The sequence below is a fragment of the Falco rusticolus genome, chromosome 4 (assembly GCF_015220075.1).
Source record: "Falco rusticolus isolate bFalRus1 chromosome 4, bFalRus1.pri, whole genome shotgun sequence".
Lineage (NCBI taxonomy): Eukaryota > Metazoa > Chordata > Aves > Falconiformes > Falconidae > Falco > Falco rusticolus.
This window is the reverse complement of record NC_051190.1, coordinates 53852428-53869928: the sequence shown is the minus strand read 5'-3', so window position 1 is coordinate 53869928 and position 17501 is coordinate 53852428. Positions and strand designations below refer to the sequence as shown.

The 17501-nt window shown below is 53.6% G+C and overlaps 1 protein-coding gene across 1 annotated transcript; it reads right to left on the bottom strand.

Moving 5' to 3' along the window:
- Window positions 1–1004: 1004 nt before the first annotated feature.
- Window positions 1005–17203, bottom strand: HHATL (hedgehog acyltransferase like). The gene is made up of 12 exons (XM_037387318.1): window positions 16995–17203; window positions 15194–15340; window positions 14596–14663; window positions 14104–14217; window positions 13749–13943; window positions 12695–12904; window positions 8801–8972; window positions 6961–7105; window positions 6536–6571; window positions 5536–5737; window positions 3996–4137; window positions 1005–2733 (listed from the first exon to the last, which is right to left on the bottom strand). The coding sequence occupies exons 2-12, from the start codon at window positions 15297–15299 to the stop codon at window positions 2612–2614; spliced, it is 1512 nt and encodes a 503-aa protein (XP_037243215.1). The 5' UTR covers window positions 15300–15340; window positions 16995–17203; the 3' UTR covers window positions 1005–2611.
- Window positions 17204–17501: the final 298 nt, after the last annotated feature.

Genomic DNA, 17501 nt, shown 5'->3' with positions numbered 1-17501 from the left:
CTGGGGGTTTCCTGTGCAAGGCTGATTGAGATAGCACCACTTGGGTGCTCCTAGCCCACCAGACCTCCTGGGCTTGTAACAGCAGTGATAGCTGAGGGGTAACTTCAGGCAAAGGGGGCTAAAGCCCAAGTTCTCCCATGAACTCTCTTCTCTCTGACAAATCACTAGCTCAGCTGATGTCTAAGATTAGCTCCTTCTGGCAGCTCCAGCAGCTGCAGCTGCTGGATAAATTTAGATCCTTAGTGAATGGGCTATTTTCTCTCCCAGAGTATCCAAGTCAGGAGGACAGTGAGGAGTCACTGGGCTTTGCCATGTGCGTCACCTACTTCGACACCGGGAGGTGGTGACTGTTCTCCCAGGCAGCCAGGGAGCTGAGCTGAGCCACCTGCAGAGACAGAGCCCTTGGTCTTGGCGGCTCAAGGTGGCTTCAGCTGCGTGAGGACACCCATATGGAGAAGACCTGAATTTTACCCTGGAAGGAAGCACACCATGCTATAGCTGTTTGGGTGGTAAAGAGTAAAACTGAAGTAACAGAGAATGTCAAAGAAACATTTGCCGAAGGTCCAGCAGCAGACCTGTGTTAAGAAGGGATGTGCCTAGCAGATGCAAGGGTTTTGGGGATGTGACCAGAGATGCCACCAAGGCACAATACCTGCCCTGACATCCAACATTTTTAGCCAGGCTCCCAGAAATAAAACCAACATGGCTTCTAACCCAAAACCTACATGGGTGACAGCTTGATGGCAGGATGCTTGTGATATTTCACCATACAAAGGTGGAGTCAAAATAACGGCGAATATGAATCGAGCTGCAGCCAAACATCTAGCCTGGTGATGCCACTGGCATGGGTTTCTGTTAAACTCAGCAATGTCTTGTGTCCCTGTTAGGGGTGGGAGGTGAGGACCTGCAAACAGATCATTGTGCTCAGCTCTGATGGCAGGGCATTGCCCAGGGTATCACCTGCAGCATCACAATAAGGAGCAGCAGGCACCATAGATGTCCAACTTTTATTTACTACATAAATAAGTGACATTTATCAAGGACTTCACAAATTACTTTGGCAGAGCTGAAAGCTGGCTGGGATCCAATCCTGTTTCATCCACAGGGAAGCTGGAAGACACCCAGCATCAGGCATCTTGACCCACATTGCAAAGTGGTCCGGATTCTGCCCTCATGAAACACCAACATAACTCCCACGTAAGGCCACTGAAAGTTACTCTAAAGTACAAGAGAGCTAGAGCTATTTTTTCAGTTATTAACCCACCTTTTCCCCTAGGCACTGTGTTTTGCACACATACATTTATTCAATGCACTTCATACACAGCGTCCTAAAGTCTACTTCTCCAAGGAGGCTATCATGGGCTTTTCCCTCCACCACCCAGCCCCAAGGCACTGCCCTTCATTGAAGGTCTTTCTCCTTTGGTTGTGTATGTGCTCATTCAGCCACATGGTCACGGGTTCAGGCTGTGTGCACCAAAGACAGTTGAGTAAAGGGAGGGATGGATGGAGATGAGCAGGGCTGGCTACAGCATCTTCTGTTCCTCAGCCATGGGGCAGGAATGTGAGCTTAAACTTTTTGTCCATGGCATGTGAAAAATGCAAGTGCAATTTAGTTTGAGTCCCAGGAGAGGTATCACAGCAGGATGGTCGTGGTGGCCACATCGGTCTCAGACCCAGTAGTGCAGGGCCCTTTGGGTCTGAGCTGGGGCCTGGGGACCAAGCAGTTGTGGGCCATGTGCTGTGTTTCTTTGGCATGCCTGCTCCCCAGGCGACCTGTATGTGATGTGCCATGTCTGTGAAGCAGGTATGGCTCCTGCACTTTCATTAACTATGCCTGATGTTGGCACCAAATCATTTTTTCCAAGACATCTAACACTGAAGGGGCCTGTTTTGCAGAGATGGTAACAGCCATCACTGCACTGTTGACAGTGGTGGAGAGATAATTTCCCTTCAGTGGTTCCCCCTTCCCTTTGCTATAAAGGCTGTATTATTTATTTATTAGCCTCTTGGCAGGTATAGATTGTGCTGAGTCGTTTCACAGTCCTTACTGCACAAACCATAGATGCTGAACACTTGACAGTGGACGCTGACCATTTCTTGTAGAGAAGAAAACATGGGATGCTTGGGCTGGAAATGACCTGGAGGTTGTCTGCTCAGAGCAGGCTCAGAGATTAGCTGGTGCTTTCTCATAGCTCTGTGTCTGGCCCACCCTAAAACCTCCAACCATGGGACCTGAAGAGTCTCCTCTGGAAAACATGGGCTACAGGTCCTGCAGGAGAGCTGAGTGCTGGTGGGACCAAGTGTTACGGGAAGCAGGGAGTGAAATCTCTAGGCCTGCACAATGTCAGAGGGTCAGAAGGATGATGGGTATGGCTCGTTCTGGCATTCAAGAAGTGTCCTAGGAACCTACCTCGGTAGTCTGCCACACATGGGGAGCCTGCAGAATGCCCACTGTGGCTTATAGAAAATCTTTCCTGCAGCAAGGGGGGACCTGCGCCTTCCAGATGACTTCTACATGGGTGAGCTACAGCAGTCTGATTGTCGGGAGTGCTTGAAGAGCCCTGGCTGGAAGGGAGACGAGGCTTTGGGACAAGCCTGTCGATGCCTCCCTCTACTCCACCTTTGCTTTGTTACATATCTCCTCCTCGATGGCCAGGATGTGCTCACGCTCTTTGATCAGCTGCACTCCGCAGTACGTGATGAACCAGATGGACAAGGTGCTGACAGGGAAACCTGGAGAAGATGGAGGGAGACATGGTCATCTTGGTGTGGCTGCTTGCCTAATGAGGCCAACTCTTCTCCAGCACGGCTGCCTTTCAGGTGGGTTTTGGGAGATCCCACAAGTTCATGATGGCCAACACATTTTCCATTGTGGATCTGGCGCTACAGCTTCGCTGAGAGAAGAAAGAAATCCCCCAGATCAGATTTTTAGATGAAGCTGTGCCTGAGCCCACCAAGGCATCATGGACCACAGCCAATGTGGGAACATGCTAGAGTGGCTTTGAGCACTCTCTTACCCCCAAAACTCCTTCTGCTTCCCAAGTTCAGACTTGGTGGTTGACTTTCTGCTCATTCAACCTGCCCATGTCCATTGTTGTTTTGCACTGTGACCTTCTAGGAGCTTTGGGCTCCACTGGTGCTGAGGATCAACCCCAGCCTTGTCCTGTACCTAGTGGAGACAGTGTGCACCCAGGGAAACATGTTTTTGTCACCTACGTAAGTGACTGAGAGCCAGGAGCTCTCCCTCCACTTAGAAAGGGTCTGGCGGCATTTGTAATCACAAATCTGGTATCCACAGCAGAGGGGAGACACGAGCTTTGTACCTGCTAAAACAGGACCTCTGAAATGCGTAACGCAGCCAGCAAAAGCCAGCTAGCTCAGCGGGCAGGCACTTCTGGCACACTGAGCCCAGAGCATCACATTATCCATTTCCTATGCCAGCCCCGTCCCAGAGAGGGTGGAGGACACAGGCTCCTGAGGGCTAGTTATACTTGGGCTGCTCAAGGCTTCAAAATAGTGACACCACCCACTGACTAGAAGTGTACAGATCAGACCGTAGTGGGAGGATCTGGACCTGTTGCCTTCAGGTTGATGCAGGAGTAATTGCTAAAGCGAAAGGGGATGAGGTAGGACAAGTAAATCCCTTTCGCCAGCAAGGGGACCTTTCTGCAGCCAGGGACTCAGCCCCCCTTGTTGGGATGAATGTGACCTTTGCGTTGCTGCAAGGAATCCAAACCACAGCGTCAGGCTGTGCTAGAAGCTGTACGAGCACACCTGGAAGGCACTCCTACCCCAGAGCTCACACGAGAAGGCTGGGAGCTAAGAAACAACTGCTTGCACCTTTGACGTAAGAATTAAGCACACTGGGAGCAGCCACACAGCAAGCCAGTGGCTGGGCCACTTCGGACCCCAGGAGGACTTGAAAGCCCCAGCCCCCAGCCTCCCCGACCATCAAGACAAGGGTCCCTCAATGGGGAGGGCTGGTAGCACCTTACCCGTCAGGACGAGTCTCTTGGTCACCAGCAGTGCAAACTCCAGGCTGTTGAGAGCTAGGATGTTGTAGAGGACAATGGCCCAGAAATTCGCCGCCCCAAAAGCCGCCCTAATGCGCCGAGACATGGCCGCTGACATTCTGGCCTGCCAAGGGGAGCAGAGAGTGAGGAAAAATGAGGCTGTAAGGAAAGGGGAACGTGTCCAGCTCCGGCCAAACTCCAGCTGGGATCCCAGAGGGACAGGCAAGAATTAGAGAAGCCTTTAGTGCCTCCGGGATGAAGAAACTTAAGGACCAGGTAAAACTTCTGCTCTGCTGCTGGGCTCTGATGCAGCTGGGACTCTGGGCTGGTGTTTCAAGGTCCCGTGGGTAGGGACAAGATGTTCTACAGGGTTTCATGCTAAGTGTGATGGCTGAGTACTGCTTTCTTGATCTGGCACCTCGGGTAAGCCATTCCTCAAGGCAGATGAACACTGTTGTATACCAGGATTATTATTAGCCTGACATGCAAATCATTCCGAGCTCCTGGTAGAAATTGTTTCTTAGGAATTAAATATATATATATATAAAAAAAATAAAAAGGAGCTGAAAACTAGTGACAGCAGCAGAGTGAAATTGTCAGTGGCACATAATCCTCAGGAGCAGCTGCTGCAAGCAGAGCGGGGAAGTGGTTCATAGCAATCTTCAAAGAGCACGACGAATCCCCAGGCCACTTAGTGCTGAGAATTGCGGTGCTGCGGGGAAGGAGATTTCACTGCCTGCAAGTGCTCTAATCTGATTAGGGGTTCAGTGAGGAGAGCGGCTGGGAGGACTGCTCTCCAAAGTTTTTATTCAAAAGAGGTCTTTTCTGAACCAGTTTAGGACCTCCAGACTTTAGATTAGGCAAAACAAATAAGACACATAAAAGTTTCCAGGAGGGAGTTTCCTAAGTTGATCTTCTGACATGTCCCCGAAGCACCTTGTTCCCAAACAAACAAGGCACTAAGCTTTGGGGTGGTTGGAGAACAATTTGTTCTAGTACCTAATCAGAAATCACATTAAAACTACTCAGAATGCCAAGATGTTTTGCAGAACAAGAAGCTTTCCATATGGAAATGTATAAACATTTCCCCATGACCTCAAATTTTGTGTCCGTCTGTGGTATTTTGATGCATTCCTGGTTCTCTTGGACCCTCTGAAAACTCCACACCCAACCTAAACTTCCCATGAAGCATCCCAGGGCAGGTGGGAATTTGCTCTGGGTGGGTAACACAGTGCATAAAATGAAAGGATACAAAGCACCGAGACTGTGCTTCCCTTGCACAGCCAAGTAGCTGATCACAAGGATGCTGAAGGCCACAGGAAGGATCTTCAGGTCTCCATGCAGGAGACCTGGACATGGAGCAACATCAGGGATGTTGCTCGTCAGGTCTCAGCTGAAAATAGATCTGACTTTTTTTTTTGTACAAGTTTGAGCTCCCTACAGTCATGGACATTTTCCAGCACCAGAATTTGGTCCCAGATCCACTGACCTTTCCCCATCCGCTTGCAGCCCAGCTCCTCACCTCCAGTTTGGCAAAGGGCTCCAGCTGGAAGAACTTCTGCACCCAGAGCTCAAAGTTGAGGCCAAAGCAGTTGAGGACAGACCAGATGTAAACGATCTCACAGGGCCCCAGCCACAGGGTGGTGATGGCAAAGGTGGCAATGGTGGCCACGAGCTCCTTCATGATGTTGTCATGGTTCTCTCCAAGGTGATCATACACGTACCTAACAGCCAAGGAAAGTGGTCGGTGCTCCCGGTAGTCAAGGGGACCCCTCTGGAGTCCCTTATCCCACCTTCACCCACCACAAGCTCCTCACAGATGGGTCAATCTAAAGCACCCCAGTGAGAATGGAAGGATATTTTGGCTGACATGTTCCATCAATAAACTGATTTTTGCTGCAGTCCATCTGCTGGTGGCTTGTGTTCCTCACAAACCTACAGCTCTGTAAGGACCAAATACCCTCCTTTCCCCCTATTGCAGGTAAAGGGTGGATAAAACATGGGGACCTGTAGAGCTGCAGGCTCTCTCAGGCTTGCTGGTGCACAGGATTTCACCACAGAGCGGCCACCACCTTCAGTACAGGTTTGCCGGTCTGTAGTCACCGCTGAAGAGAGCTGAAGGGCTGGGGAGATGTAGATGGAGCATAGGCCACCCGGAGTTATCCAGGCCACCTCAGTTATCCCAGTTATGGCAGACCTGGGCTCAGTTCCCCTTTCCTGCTGGTGGCACATGAACCTGACTCTTCCTCCCTTGAGGGAGTGCTAAACCCACCAAACCTGGAGGGGTTTCTGGGACAGGGCTCTCTCGTTCCCAGCTGGGGGCGGGTGGGGCTGTTGCACTTTGTGGTGATAAATTGAATGGTCTTAGGGATAAACAGACCAAATATGACTTCAAGCCATGGTGGGATTCGCCCAGAAGAGAGGACACCTCAGCTCTGGGAGAAACAGCATTTAACGCTTCTTTTCTATGTGAAGGAACAGAAGACCCTGAACCAGACTAGAGACAGCTGGTTGACACTTACTTGCACAGCCAGTCATTAATCCCTCTGTCAAAATGCCTAAAATGCAGATGATAAAAAGCAGGTTAAAACACACAGTGTTAACGACATCCTTCCATGCAGCGGTCACCCGGAGGAGGCTCCCAGTCCCCTGGCAAGGTACATCTTGAATCTTTCTTGAAGTTCACAGAACTCCACGCTCCTTCATTCAACAGGTCCCACTACCGATATGGTTGTAACCTCCCTCCTTATCTATTGCTTCCTGCCCAAGAATATTTCCCTGGGCTATGGGCATGTCCAGACCATGGGTTCAGCGTAGACTCCTCAATGTAGTCTCCAACTCATAGGCTAGCTGCTCAGCAGCACAGCCCAGACGTCCTCCCCCCCACGCACATTTTGTTCAAGTCAAACATGCTGTCTCTCTTTGTTGGTGCACGTGGGGTACTCACGTTTCTGCGAAGACGTAGAGCATGGTGATGCATTTGGGGGGCTGGGGTGGGTCCAAGTGGTCCAGTCTGGCAATGGTGTTGGTGACCCCAAACATGACAGCAGCTTTCACCCAGTCGTACACCAAATTGCAGTAGGCCAGGCCAGCTGGAGCAAAAATGGGAGTCAAATGGGTGGAGAGGAACATGGAACATATCACCTCCACGACTGCAGGGGACATCATATCCCATGGGAGCATACAGTCTATTGCAAGAAACATAGCATCAAGAGGACAGTCTAATGTTGCCTTGGATGAGAAAAGCTTCTAAAACTAAGTAGCTTTTTAAAAAACTTGAACAAGAGGACAATACCTTCCTGGGGTATTTGGGAGCAAGCTGTTTATTGGTTTTGGTAGCCCAAGAAAGTCATACAGATCTCATTTCTTCCAGTACTAGATCGTTCCTTCCCTCTAAGGTTTGTTAAACTATGATGAACTCATCACAGTTCTCAACTCTGAGCCCTGAGGTTTTATCGACACCTCCATCAAAACGCCCCCCACTCCAGCTTCTTGTGACCATAGATAGGACATGGATGCTACAGCAGAGCCAGGACCAGAACCTTTGACTTGGAGAGATGCATGACATTGGAAGACAAACCCTTCAGGAACAAACACTAAAAATTTCAAATTCCTGTGTAAACAGAAGCTAAAATGCCCCCATCTTTGTGGGACTTGGCTCACAGATTAAGGACCACACAGTGCCTCGATGCGTGCAGTGCCTAAGCTCCACCATGGATCAGGCAGATGTGGTCAATACAGTCAGCAGAGCCTGCAGAGGAGCTCAGCTCCCTCTGGAGTAACACATACGCTTGGTCAGTCCACCCAGGTCTCTTAGGACACCCTAAATCAACGCTAGTGACATTCTAGCTGCATTCAGATTTTCTCCTGGCCACCAGCTGCCACTCTAGAGAGAGAAGGGGCTTCTCCACCCCCTGCTTCTCCTCTGTCTGTGTGACCATCAGATGCCCTATGGTATCTCAAATGCTGCCATCAGACATGTATTTGCCAGCTGAAATCCTCCATCCAGCTGCCAGCACTGCTACCATTACTCATCCTGTGAGTTTGGCCTCTGGAGGTACCTAAGTCCAGTCCTGCTCAGAGAACAGTCAACTTTAAATGGAGATCAGGTTGCTCTGGACCATTTAGATGTTGAATATGTCTATTTTTGGAGAATCTATAATCCCTCTGGGCCCCTATTCCAATATTTGACCACTCTATGAAGAAAATTCCTTACATGCAACCAGACGTTGCCTTGCTGCACCTTGTTTGCTGTGTCCTGCTTCTTCCCTGCCAGCCTCCAAGAGGAGTTCACCTTCTCTACAGCCCTCCATTAGGCAGCTGAAGGCAGCAGCTCCAACTGCCCTGAGCTGCTCCCTGTACAACCTACGCCCTGGGGCCATTTCACTGGCTTACAAACATCCATAATGGGTGGCCACGTGCCTGTGAAGGCATCTGAGATCCCAGATGTGCCTGTTGCAACAGCATGGGGCTGATTTTTTTGGAGGTGCTGAGCTCCCTTCCAGTCCAGGCAAAGGCAATGGGAATGGCTTGGTGCTCAGCCTCTTAAACCCCGAGCTAAACAATTTACACTGGAACCCTGTGAGAATGTCAGACCAACACATCTGCTTTCCAGGGCTGCCCAACCCCAGCTCTGTGCACTGTCAACACAAAGAGCGGCTTTACTCAAACCTGTCCAACACAAGTGTTGGTAAAGCCTCTCAGTGAGGACGGATGGAGCTGTGAATCACTCACCACTGCCCTGAAGCTAAGTACAGGTATGAACGTGTCCGAGCATGGCCACTCACCCAAGGACCAGTCCGAGAGGCGGTTTGTGAACTTCAGGTCAGAAGGGAGGGTGAGGATGTAGAAGAAATGGAAGAAGATGTCCACGGCAATGATGGCCCCCACATGGAGGAGAGCATGGACCCGGATGTTCTTCAACTCATCATCTTTGCGTCTTAACTCTTGGGTGCTCACCTGTCAGGATGGCAAACCGTGAAAGGGCTGAGCTGAGAGACAGGATGGGCAGCATATTCCTCCATCTGGTGAAACGGTCAAGGTCCAAATGGAGACTCAACGGTCTCCTCTAGAAATCACATCACGGACTACATGGCCCAAGTCTCCATTGATTAAGGAAGACCCAAGGAATTAGCTCAGGTGAACACATCCACAAGGAGCAGGACATGTCCCACCCACAGCATCACTCCAACACCCCCGCCTCAGTGCTGAGCAGGGCAGCAAGGTGCCCCCTGCATCACCCTCCTAGCGAAGGCTGTTCCCATCACTGGCGTTTCCAGCAGAGCAGGCACATGGTGTGACACAGCAGTGACAAGTCTGGCTGTACCAAAGGGGCTCTGGGTAGGGTGACAACCATACCAACCAGGGAGCTGGGCTTTATGCTCTTTCTGCAGGGACATGTTCAGAAAGTCAGCTTTGCTTACAGGTGGCCCCTTGCGCAGGTCACTTAGGGGGAGCAAATGCCCATACCCATATCAATGGGATGCCACAGCCTGTGGGGAGAGGCTGGGAGCAGGGCTGGGATCCCACCTGACAGCTCTGCCAGGGCCATATGCATATATTTGGCCAGGGTCATTTGGGAGGAAGCGGAGGAGGACGGATGGTCCCTGGAGCTTCTGCTGCAGACACCTGTTGTAAATGAGAGGGAAAGCTGCTCCGGGGGCCGTCCTGAGTCAGCTGGGACCTGATCGATGGGGATTTCGTCTCTGCTGTGTCTTGTACAAACAGGGGCTGAGCTTTGCCTCCAGGAGCTGTCATGTCTCTGGCTGTTACAACATAAACATCGCCGGAGCAAGCCTTCAGGATTACACTGGACAGGCTGATGTCTTCGCTTCCCTGCTTCGCCGTAAAAATTGCTGCTGTATTCAAAATCCTCTTATGTTTATTACTTTCCCTTTATTCCCTGCGAGAGGTGGGAGCTTTCCCAGCATAATCCACAGGCTGCCGCACCAGCCCCATCATCAAATCCAGATGATTCCTGAGAATTAAAGCCTTTGCCAGATTTTTATGTGTCTGTTATATGCCAAGTGCTTTAAGAGGCCACTGGAGCCTGAGATAGATGAGAAGCCGAGGGAGGACAGGCTGTGGCATTGAGATGTGTGGGAGAACACAGAGCCCCGTTTTCATAGAATCATTTAGGTTGGAAAAGGCTTTTAAAATCATCGAATCCAACTGTAAACCTAACGCTGCCAAGCCCACTGCTAAACCACGTCCCTAAGTGCCACATCTACAAGTCTTTTAAATACCCCCAGGGATGGTGACTCCACCATCATCCCGGGCAGCCTGTTCCAGCACTTGACCACCCTTTCAGTGAAGAATCTTTTCCTAATACCCAACCCAAACCACCCCTGAGGCAACCTGAGGCCGTTTCCTCTTGTCCTCATATCTATCCTCATGTGCAGCACTCTGCCACCAGCCCCTTGGATCAGGGCTGTGTCCCGCACACTTCCAGCCCTACAGAAGTGAGTTTATTCCCTTGATCCTAGCAAGGGAGAGGATTTTCAGCTCAAATGGGGCTGGCCAAGCCCCGATACGGATGAGTTCCCATCATACATGGGGGATGCCAGAGTTCCACCAGAACGTAGCACCAGTAGGAGCCAGAGACATATGCCTATTCCTTAACTGGGCCACACAGCCCACCCTGGGGAAGGGACTCCATCTGCCTGCCCTCATAACTGCTGTTGGGCAATTAGGAATTCATCTCTGCAATTAGCTGCAGCTCCAGCAGTGCAGGGGGGCATCTAGCCAGGAGATGGCAGTGGTGGCCAGGCCAAGACAGGACCCCTGGCCAGGGCATGGGAAAGGGGTCGGCGACTTGCTCCTGTGCCTTTGGGGTGAGGGTTTTAAGCAGCAGAAGGAGGAACTGCTCACGAAGTGGCTATAGACATCCTGGTGTGGTGCTGTGCAAAGAGCAGGGAAGAAGACCCCTCCAGATCAAGCCTTGCAAGAGTGGTGGGAGTTCAGGCGCTGGAGAAACAAGGAGTTTAACACCCTGATTTCCAGATACCTGGCTGTGGTGGTAGGAGAAGTCAGGGCTGCCCATTTTGTAGGAAAGACTGATGGAACCCGGGGAACTAAGAAGAACATGGGGTGAGGAGGCCACCCCAGGGCACTGTACCCTCCACAGAGGGGCTTGGATGCTGGGGCTGCTGGAACCATGCTTGCCTGGGCTTCAGCCCAACAGATAAGACACTACTGGAAAGATGAAGTCTTAGGATTAAACATTTCTTCCAGCAGCCTGGCGAGAAGAGCCTCACCAGCAGCCTGGCCATCCCTGATGCGTGTCTGCTGAAATTGAGCTACTGGTAGACTCCGCACCACAAGCATCCCTTATGGGGGACACCAGAGCTGACCTTATGATCTTCAGGGTCAAAAGCTCTAAAAGCCCTTTCAAATAGATCTGGCAGGACCCAAGGGATGTTGCTCCTTTCAACATGCAGCACAAGGTTGTCAGCTCCCCAGGTGAACAAACCAGTGAGGAGTAGGACTCGGACTGGGGCTCATCCTGCTTGCTGGGGGAAAGAAGACCAGTGCAGACCCTTTCTTAGGCAACTACTACCAGCCCAACATTGAAGACAAGGTGCTGGAATGGGCGAGTCTTTGGTCTCCTCCTCACCAGGGAGGCTCTAGCTGTGCTTCCCTGCTCTGGGCTGGTTTTTCTTCTGAATTCACAAATGTTTTTCCAAAATGCTTTTGCACCCAGATGTCAATTGGGGTCCCAAAATTCAGTGCAGCTGCTCTTTAGAAGGAAGCAGAGGGGTGGTGGCAATCCTTCCCAGCACCATTGCTGGCTGGGCAAGAGGTCCCTCCTTTAGCAAGCAGTACCAGTTCGTGTTGATGGCCAAGGCTGACCATTGGTGTAAAAGGATGTTGAGATGGGAAGAGTGAGGAGGGAGAGAGCACTGCTGGTTTTCTTGATCGTTGGCTGTGAAACAGCCCCAGAGGTTGGCTGGCCCCAGCCCAGGCTTCTGCTGATGATTTCCAGTGCTGCTTGGAGTCTGCTCTTCAAACAGCTCCCTCGGTTGTGTGCGATACAGGCAAAGACTTGGGGCACCAGAGTATTTTATGGAGAACAGAGGAAGCCCTTGGCTGCTGAAACACAGCCTTCCATCTGATCTTACTTATTTCTGGAGAAATAACTTCATCTTAAGATGCACAGACCATCCCTGGAAAGTCATGCTCCTTGGGCAAACCAGCTGGATGGAAATATGAGACTGCCCTTGCTGCCACAGACACCAGCACATGGAGGTCCCACAGATGGGCACCACATGGCTGGCTCGCACCTTGGCCTCCTGGCACTGCAGAGTGGGGTGTCATGGAGGCACTGGGGTGACAGCACAGGGAAACTGAGGGGCCGAGCACTGCAGGTGGTCCAGCGACCAAGGACATGAGCTGAACACTCCCCGCCTCATCGCAGTGTGATGCTTGCACAACAGCAACATCTTCCCTTCTGAACTGATCAGTCGAAATGGCCAAAACCCCAGCAGCTTATGCCCCTCCCCACAAAAGTCCCAGCATCATTGCACAGGCCAGACTATGGCCACAGACTCTAGGTGACCATGAAAAGCTCTACAACCATTTGCACCTTCACTGTGGCAAAAGGTGGTGTTTTGTAGGCATCAAACCCAAGGAAATAAAAGCAGGGAGAGGTCCTCCTCCAGCCCAGCCTCAGAAGCACTCACCTGGGCATGGAACTGGTCAAATGTCATGACAGGCCCGAAGAAGAAGAATGGGAGGTAGAAGTTGTACTTGAGGAGGTCGAAGATGGAGTAGATGCCCTCTTTCCTCTCAGAGTTCTCAAGTGCAAAGCTCATGCAGCGCATGATGGTGAAGCAGCTTCCTCCATAGAAGAGGACATCTTGAAGATCAAAAGCTCCCGTTACAAACCCGCCCTGGATGAGAAATGAAGAGTTACCACCACAAACACAGTGTCACTTCTGTGCTCCCTCAATTTGTAGAGGACATCACTCCTGGGGCAGCAGGCAAAGCCTCTAATTATGCTCTGAAACCAATTGTGCCTGGAGCTAATGAGCCTTGCTGTTGGAAAGGGAAATCTGGGACTCAATTTCCCAGCTGACGGCTGCATCCTGGAGGAGCTGGGAAGCGGTAGATCCTCTTGGCCACATCCTCACCCAGCAGCTGTGGGCCACTCAGGCTTCGGTCTGTGGGGGGAATGTCACCCTGTCACAGGGACATAACCCTCCTCAGGGAGTGAAGAAAAGCCAGCACAAGCACGGTGGAGAGTGGCATCTGAGGAGGTAAGCAGCAGGCAGGGAGAGGCAGCACTGTCCTTCAGAGGGACCAAATAGCTTTATAAGGTCCCCGCTGGGCTTCTCTCCACCCGCCAGTGAGAGAAACAGAACTGGGCAGAGACCTGAGAGACAGACGTGGCCATTGCTGAACCCATCCCACCAACGTGATAAAGATGGGGAAACTGAGGCACAGGGCAGGGACACACCTTGCCTGGCTGACAAGCTGCTGTTGTCTGACCAGCAAGAAGGACTCACATGTCCTGAGCTCTGTCCCATCAGGAAGCCACCAAAACACAACATAGTCCCAGTGGGATTATTCCCAAGCTCAGTGGCACAACAGTCCCCTCCCTCTCAAACCCTGTGGGAACTCTGCCGTAGCCAGGGTTTGGGGGTGCCCCAGGAGCCCTCCCTGGGGACAAACCCAAGGAGACAGACACAAGTGGGCTGGAAATGAGGTAGACAGATGGCCTGAGACAGCACCTACCTGCCACGAGCTGAATGGCTCCACCTTGAAGGAGGCGAGACAGCAAAGCCCGGCCACATAGCAGAGCCACTTCTGCTTGGCCAGCGCAACGGAGTAAAGGACAAGGCAGTGGGAGAGGATGATCATCAGGTAGACGAGCCCCATGCTGCCCAGCACGGCCAAGACCCCGTACAGCATGTACACCACAGCCCGGTGCTGTGAGAAGAGATGCTGTGGTCAGCTTGGTGAGAGCCCCAACCCTGCTCCCCCTATCCTAGAACATCCCCACATCCTAGAACATCCCTCAAGCCCCCTCTACACATCCCAGGTCACCCTGAGGTGCTTTCAAATCCCTCCCACCACATCCCTTGCTCACCTGTGGCACCGTCATGGAGCAGATCTTGCCGAAGAGGACATGTCCTGAGAGGGCAAAGATGATGGCGTTCCTGAACGAGGTGAACCACATCACCCACTCGAAATCAGCCATGTCCTGTGGGAGCAGCACCGGGTGCCTTACTGTCCCCAGCCCGCACTCCCCTGCCCCTACACCCATCTGGAGGGGAAACCACACAACTTTCAAAGCCTTTTCTTCCCATTTTCCCCCCAAGGGCTCCTGAGCACTTTAGCTGGGTTATAAAAACCCCAGGAGAGATGTGCAGCAGTTGCTTGTCTCTGTGCACACAAAGCAGAGCATACACAGCACTGCAGGGCTGGTATTTTCCCGACTAGCTCTTTAGGGAGAAAAATACAAGTCACATGGACTTCGCAAAAGTGCATCAGCAGCAGAAAAACCAGCTCTGCTTCTCCAGCGGTCAGCACCGACCACATTGCCAGTAGCTAGAAAAGACCGAGTCCTTCCTTTGCTTACCATCTTCCTGCCGAAGTAGTGCCAGCCCGGCTTTATGCCTTCCCGAAAGGCCTTTCTGTTCATGCTGTCTGCAAGAGAACCAGAGTTACCGGGAGAGAGACAGCTCTGGGAAATGGAGCCCGGGTTTCAGCAAGGCAGGGAGCCTTCCTCACCGCGATGATGAACCATCAGGGCTCAGACACACCTAAGTCCCACGGACAACTATAAGAGTCAGGAACCTCACCCGTTTCTGCAATAATTTCCAGCAAAGCCTTTTTGCAGTGCACATCCCAGGGACCTTGGGTTGATTCCATGAAATTTTTATTTTGGGGGGCTTCCAGACAAAAAAAAGTTAGGAGCCAGCCCTGGGTAGGTAGGGTGGTTGCCCATTTTGGGTGCTGGCTGGAGAGCTGTGACGTGCCGCAGCTTCTTGCCCTGAGCCATGGAAATGGGAGCAAGGGGGCAAAAAGGTAAAAATCCTTTTTGAACCTCACAAAGGATTCCCAAGCTGTCCCTCTGCAAAAATTAAAGCCAGGGATCTGCTGCTGGTGTTGACGCCTGTAAAAGCAGCCACCTTCCAACTATCCTCCCCCCCAGGGGATGCGGTGGGGAGCGTTACCTCTGGATGCTTCGAAGATCCCGCTGCCGCTGTACACCACAGCACATGTCACGGCAAGGGCATAAAACCCCAGTTCATAGCTGGGGAGCATTGTTTTAACCCCCATGGCAGCAGGTTACCGCCCTGGCCAGTGCAGGGGATCCAGACCTGGGAAAGGGAAGGACAGGGAAGAAAACCTGGGGTGAGAGTTCGCCTGCCCTCCTACCCCTCGAGCACCTGACATTTCTGCAGGTCCTCAGCAGCTCTGCTTTGTGGGCTTCCTTGAAGGCCAGTGGCTGAAGAGATGGAGAAGGTGGTGACACCTGAGGCTGAACCCTGGGATACAACTTGGGTGCAGGGAAAGAGCCTGCTTCTGAGCCCTGCTGCAAACCTCACCGAGGAGCCGGGATCTGGGAGCAGCTCAGCCAGGTGTTCCTGATCGACTTCCCAGATAGCTGCATCCATCCCAACACTCAGAGATGCTCTGGGGTGCCAGCTGCCCAAGATGAGGTTCCTCCAGCTTATCTCTGATATCCCCACTAATTGCTAATTGGATCTTCAGAGGGGGTCCAGGACAGCACGAAGATGCCCGTGCTGGATGGGATGGGGTGGGGTGGGGTGGGACACCCCCACTGCCCTGCGCTGGGCTGCCGTTCACCTTCTTGCTGGGGCTTTGCCCAGCCTCCAGCTCCGGGGGGACTCCCAGCCTTGGGACCCCGCAAGCACGCTGGAGCACCCCCCCCCCCCGCTCCGCCCAGCAACATCTGCAGGGCTCGGGGGATGCCGACACCCATCCCTTCAATTAGCCCTGGGCTAATTACTCCTGCTAAGGCTAATTAACCCCGGCGCGACGTGCCTCCAGCCCTCCCCGAGCCCTGCAGCTCGGCCGGCAGCGGGTAAAGGCGCAGTTCGGGGCCGGGGGGGGCAGCCCCCGCCCCCTCCCCCGGCGCTGCCACCCACTCGCGAACACTCCCCGCGGGGGGGGGGGGGGGCTGCGGCGGCGGGGAGGGGGTGGGAAGGGCATAAGGAGCAAAACTCTGATTTAGGCAGCGGCAAGAGGCCGCCCGGCCGCTGCTCTCGCACCTGCAGGCAGAGTTTTCCCCGCGGGGCTGGTGTCAGCTTTTAAAATTATTTTTAATAAGAGCTCGGGGGGTCGTTAGCAGCGCTGGGGGGTGACCCCACCGCCCCCCGAGCTGGGGAAAAGGCTTTTTCCGCGGGGAAGGCGCTGCCCGGGGCTGCTACCCACCCCCCCCCCCCCCAGCTGCGGGGGTCGCCCCGCGGCCGCTCCCCCGAGCGGGGCCGCTGCGGGTGGGAGCCCCCGCCCTGCGGTCCCGCTGCGGCGGGGCGCCGCTCACGGAGGTGGCTTTTAAAGGCTTTCTTTCTCTCCCTCTCTCTCTTTTCCACGCGTTTCAAGGCTTTGGTTTGGGGTTTGTTGTTTGTGGTGGGTTTTGTTTTTGTTTTGTTTTGGGGGGCAAAGCCGCTCCGCAATTAAGCCGGGCGGGAGGCGGTTAACGGCCCCCGGTGGGCGCGGGGTGCTGGTGGGGGGGACCCCTCTGGCGGTTTAAACTCCTGATGGCCGCCGGGCTGCCGAGTCAGGTGCATTGGCGAGTGTCCCCAGCACAGCCCCCCCGTCGCTCCGAGCCTCCGCGGGGCAGCAGCATCCTTATCCCCGCGCGTCTCCCCGACCCCCGGCCGGGGCTGGGAGCAGGCAGAGGTGACAAAAAACCTTGGAGCTGCGGAAAGCAGCGTGTCACCACCCCCGACAGCCCGGCGTGCCGCCCCCCCCGCCCCCCCCAGCCCCGCATCGCTCCCCGCTACTGACCTTGAGCCCTGGGGCCGTGGGTGGAGGCGGGTGGGGTGCGGGGATCCAGCGTCCGGCTCCGCAACGGGGGGCGGCAGGGTGGGGGGGACGGGTGTGTGTTTGGGGGGAGCAACGGAGGGTCTTGGGAGCCGGGGGGTTGCCTTACAGCATCTCTCAGCCCGGCTTAGGGGGGGCGGCCGGGTGTATTTTTGGGCTGCCGTCCCCCCACCTTGCCCCTGGAGGAAGTTTGGCTGGGAGTGGAGCGGAGCAGGCGGGAGGTATTTTTATTTTAGAGCAGCACTGCAGAGGGGGGCTGGTTCAGGAGCTGTCTGTCACGGCAGCTGCTGGAGAAGACCCGTGCTGGCTGCCAAAGCTCACCCCGGGGCCAGGGAGCAAGGCCCAGGGCTACTCACAGGAGCACCGGGGCCACAGGACCCCCAGGCGGGGACCGGCTCCTTCCCCAGGGGTGTTCTGGTCCCCCTCTTTGAGCCCTGCAAGGGATGGGGTAACCTCCATCACCTTGTGCCA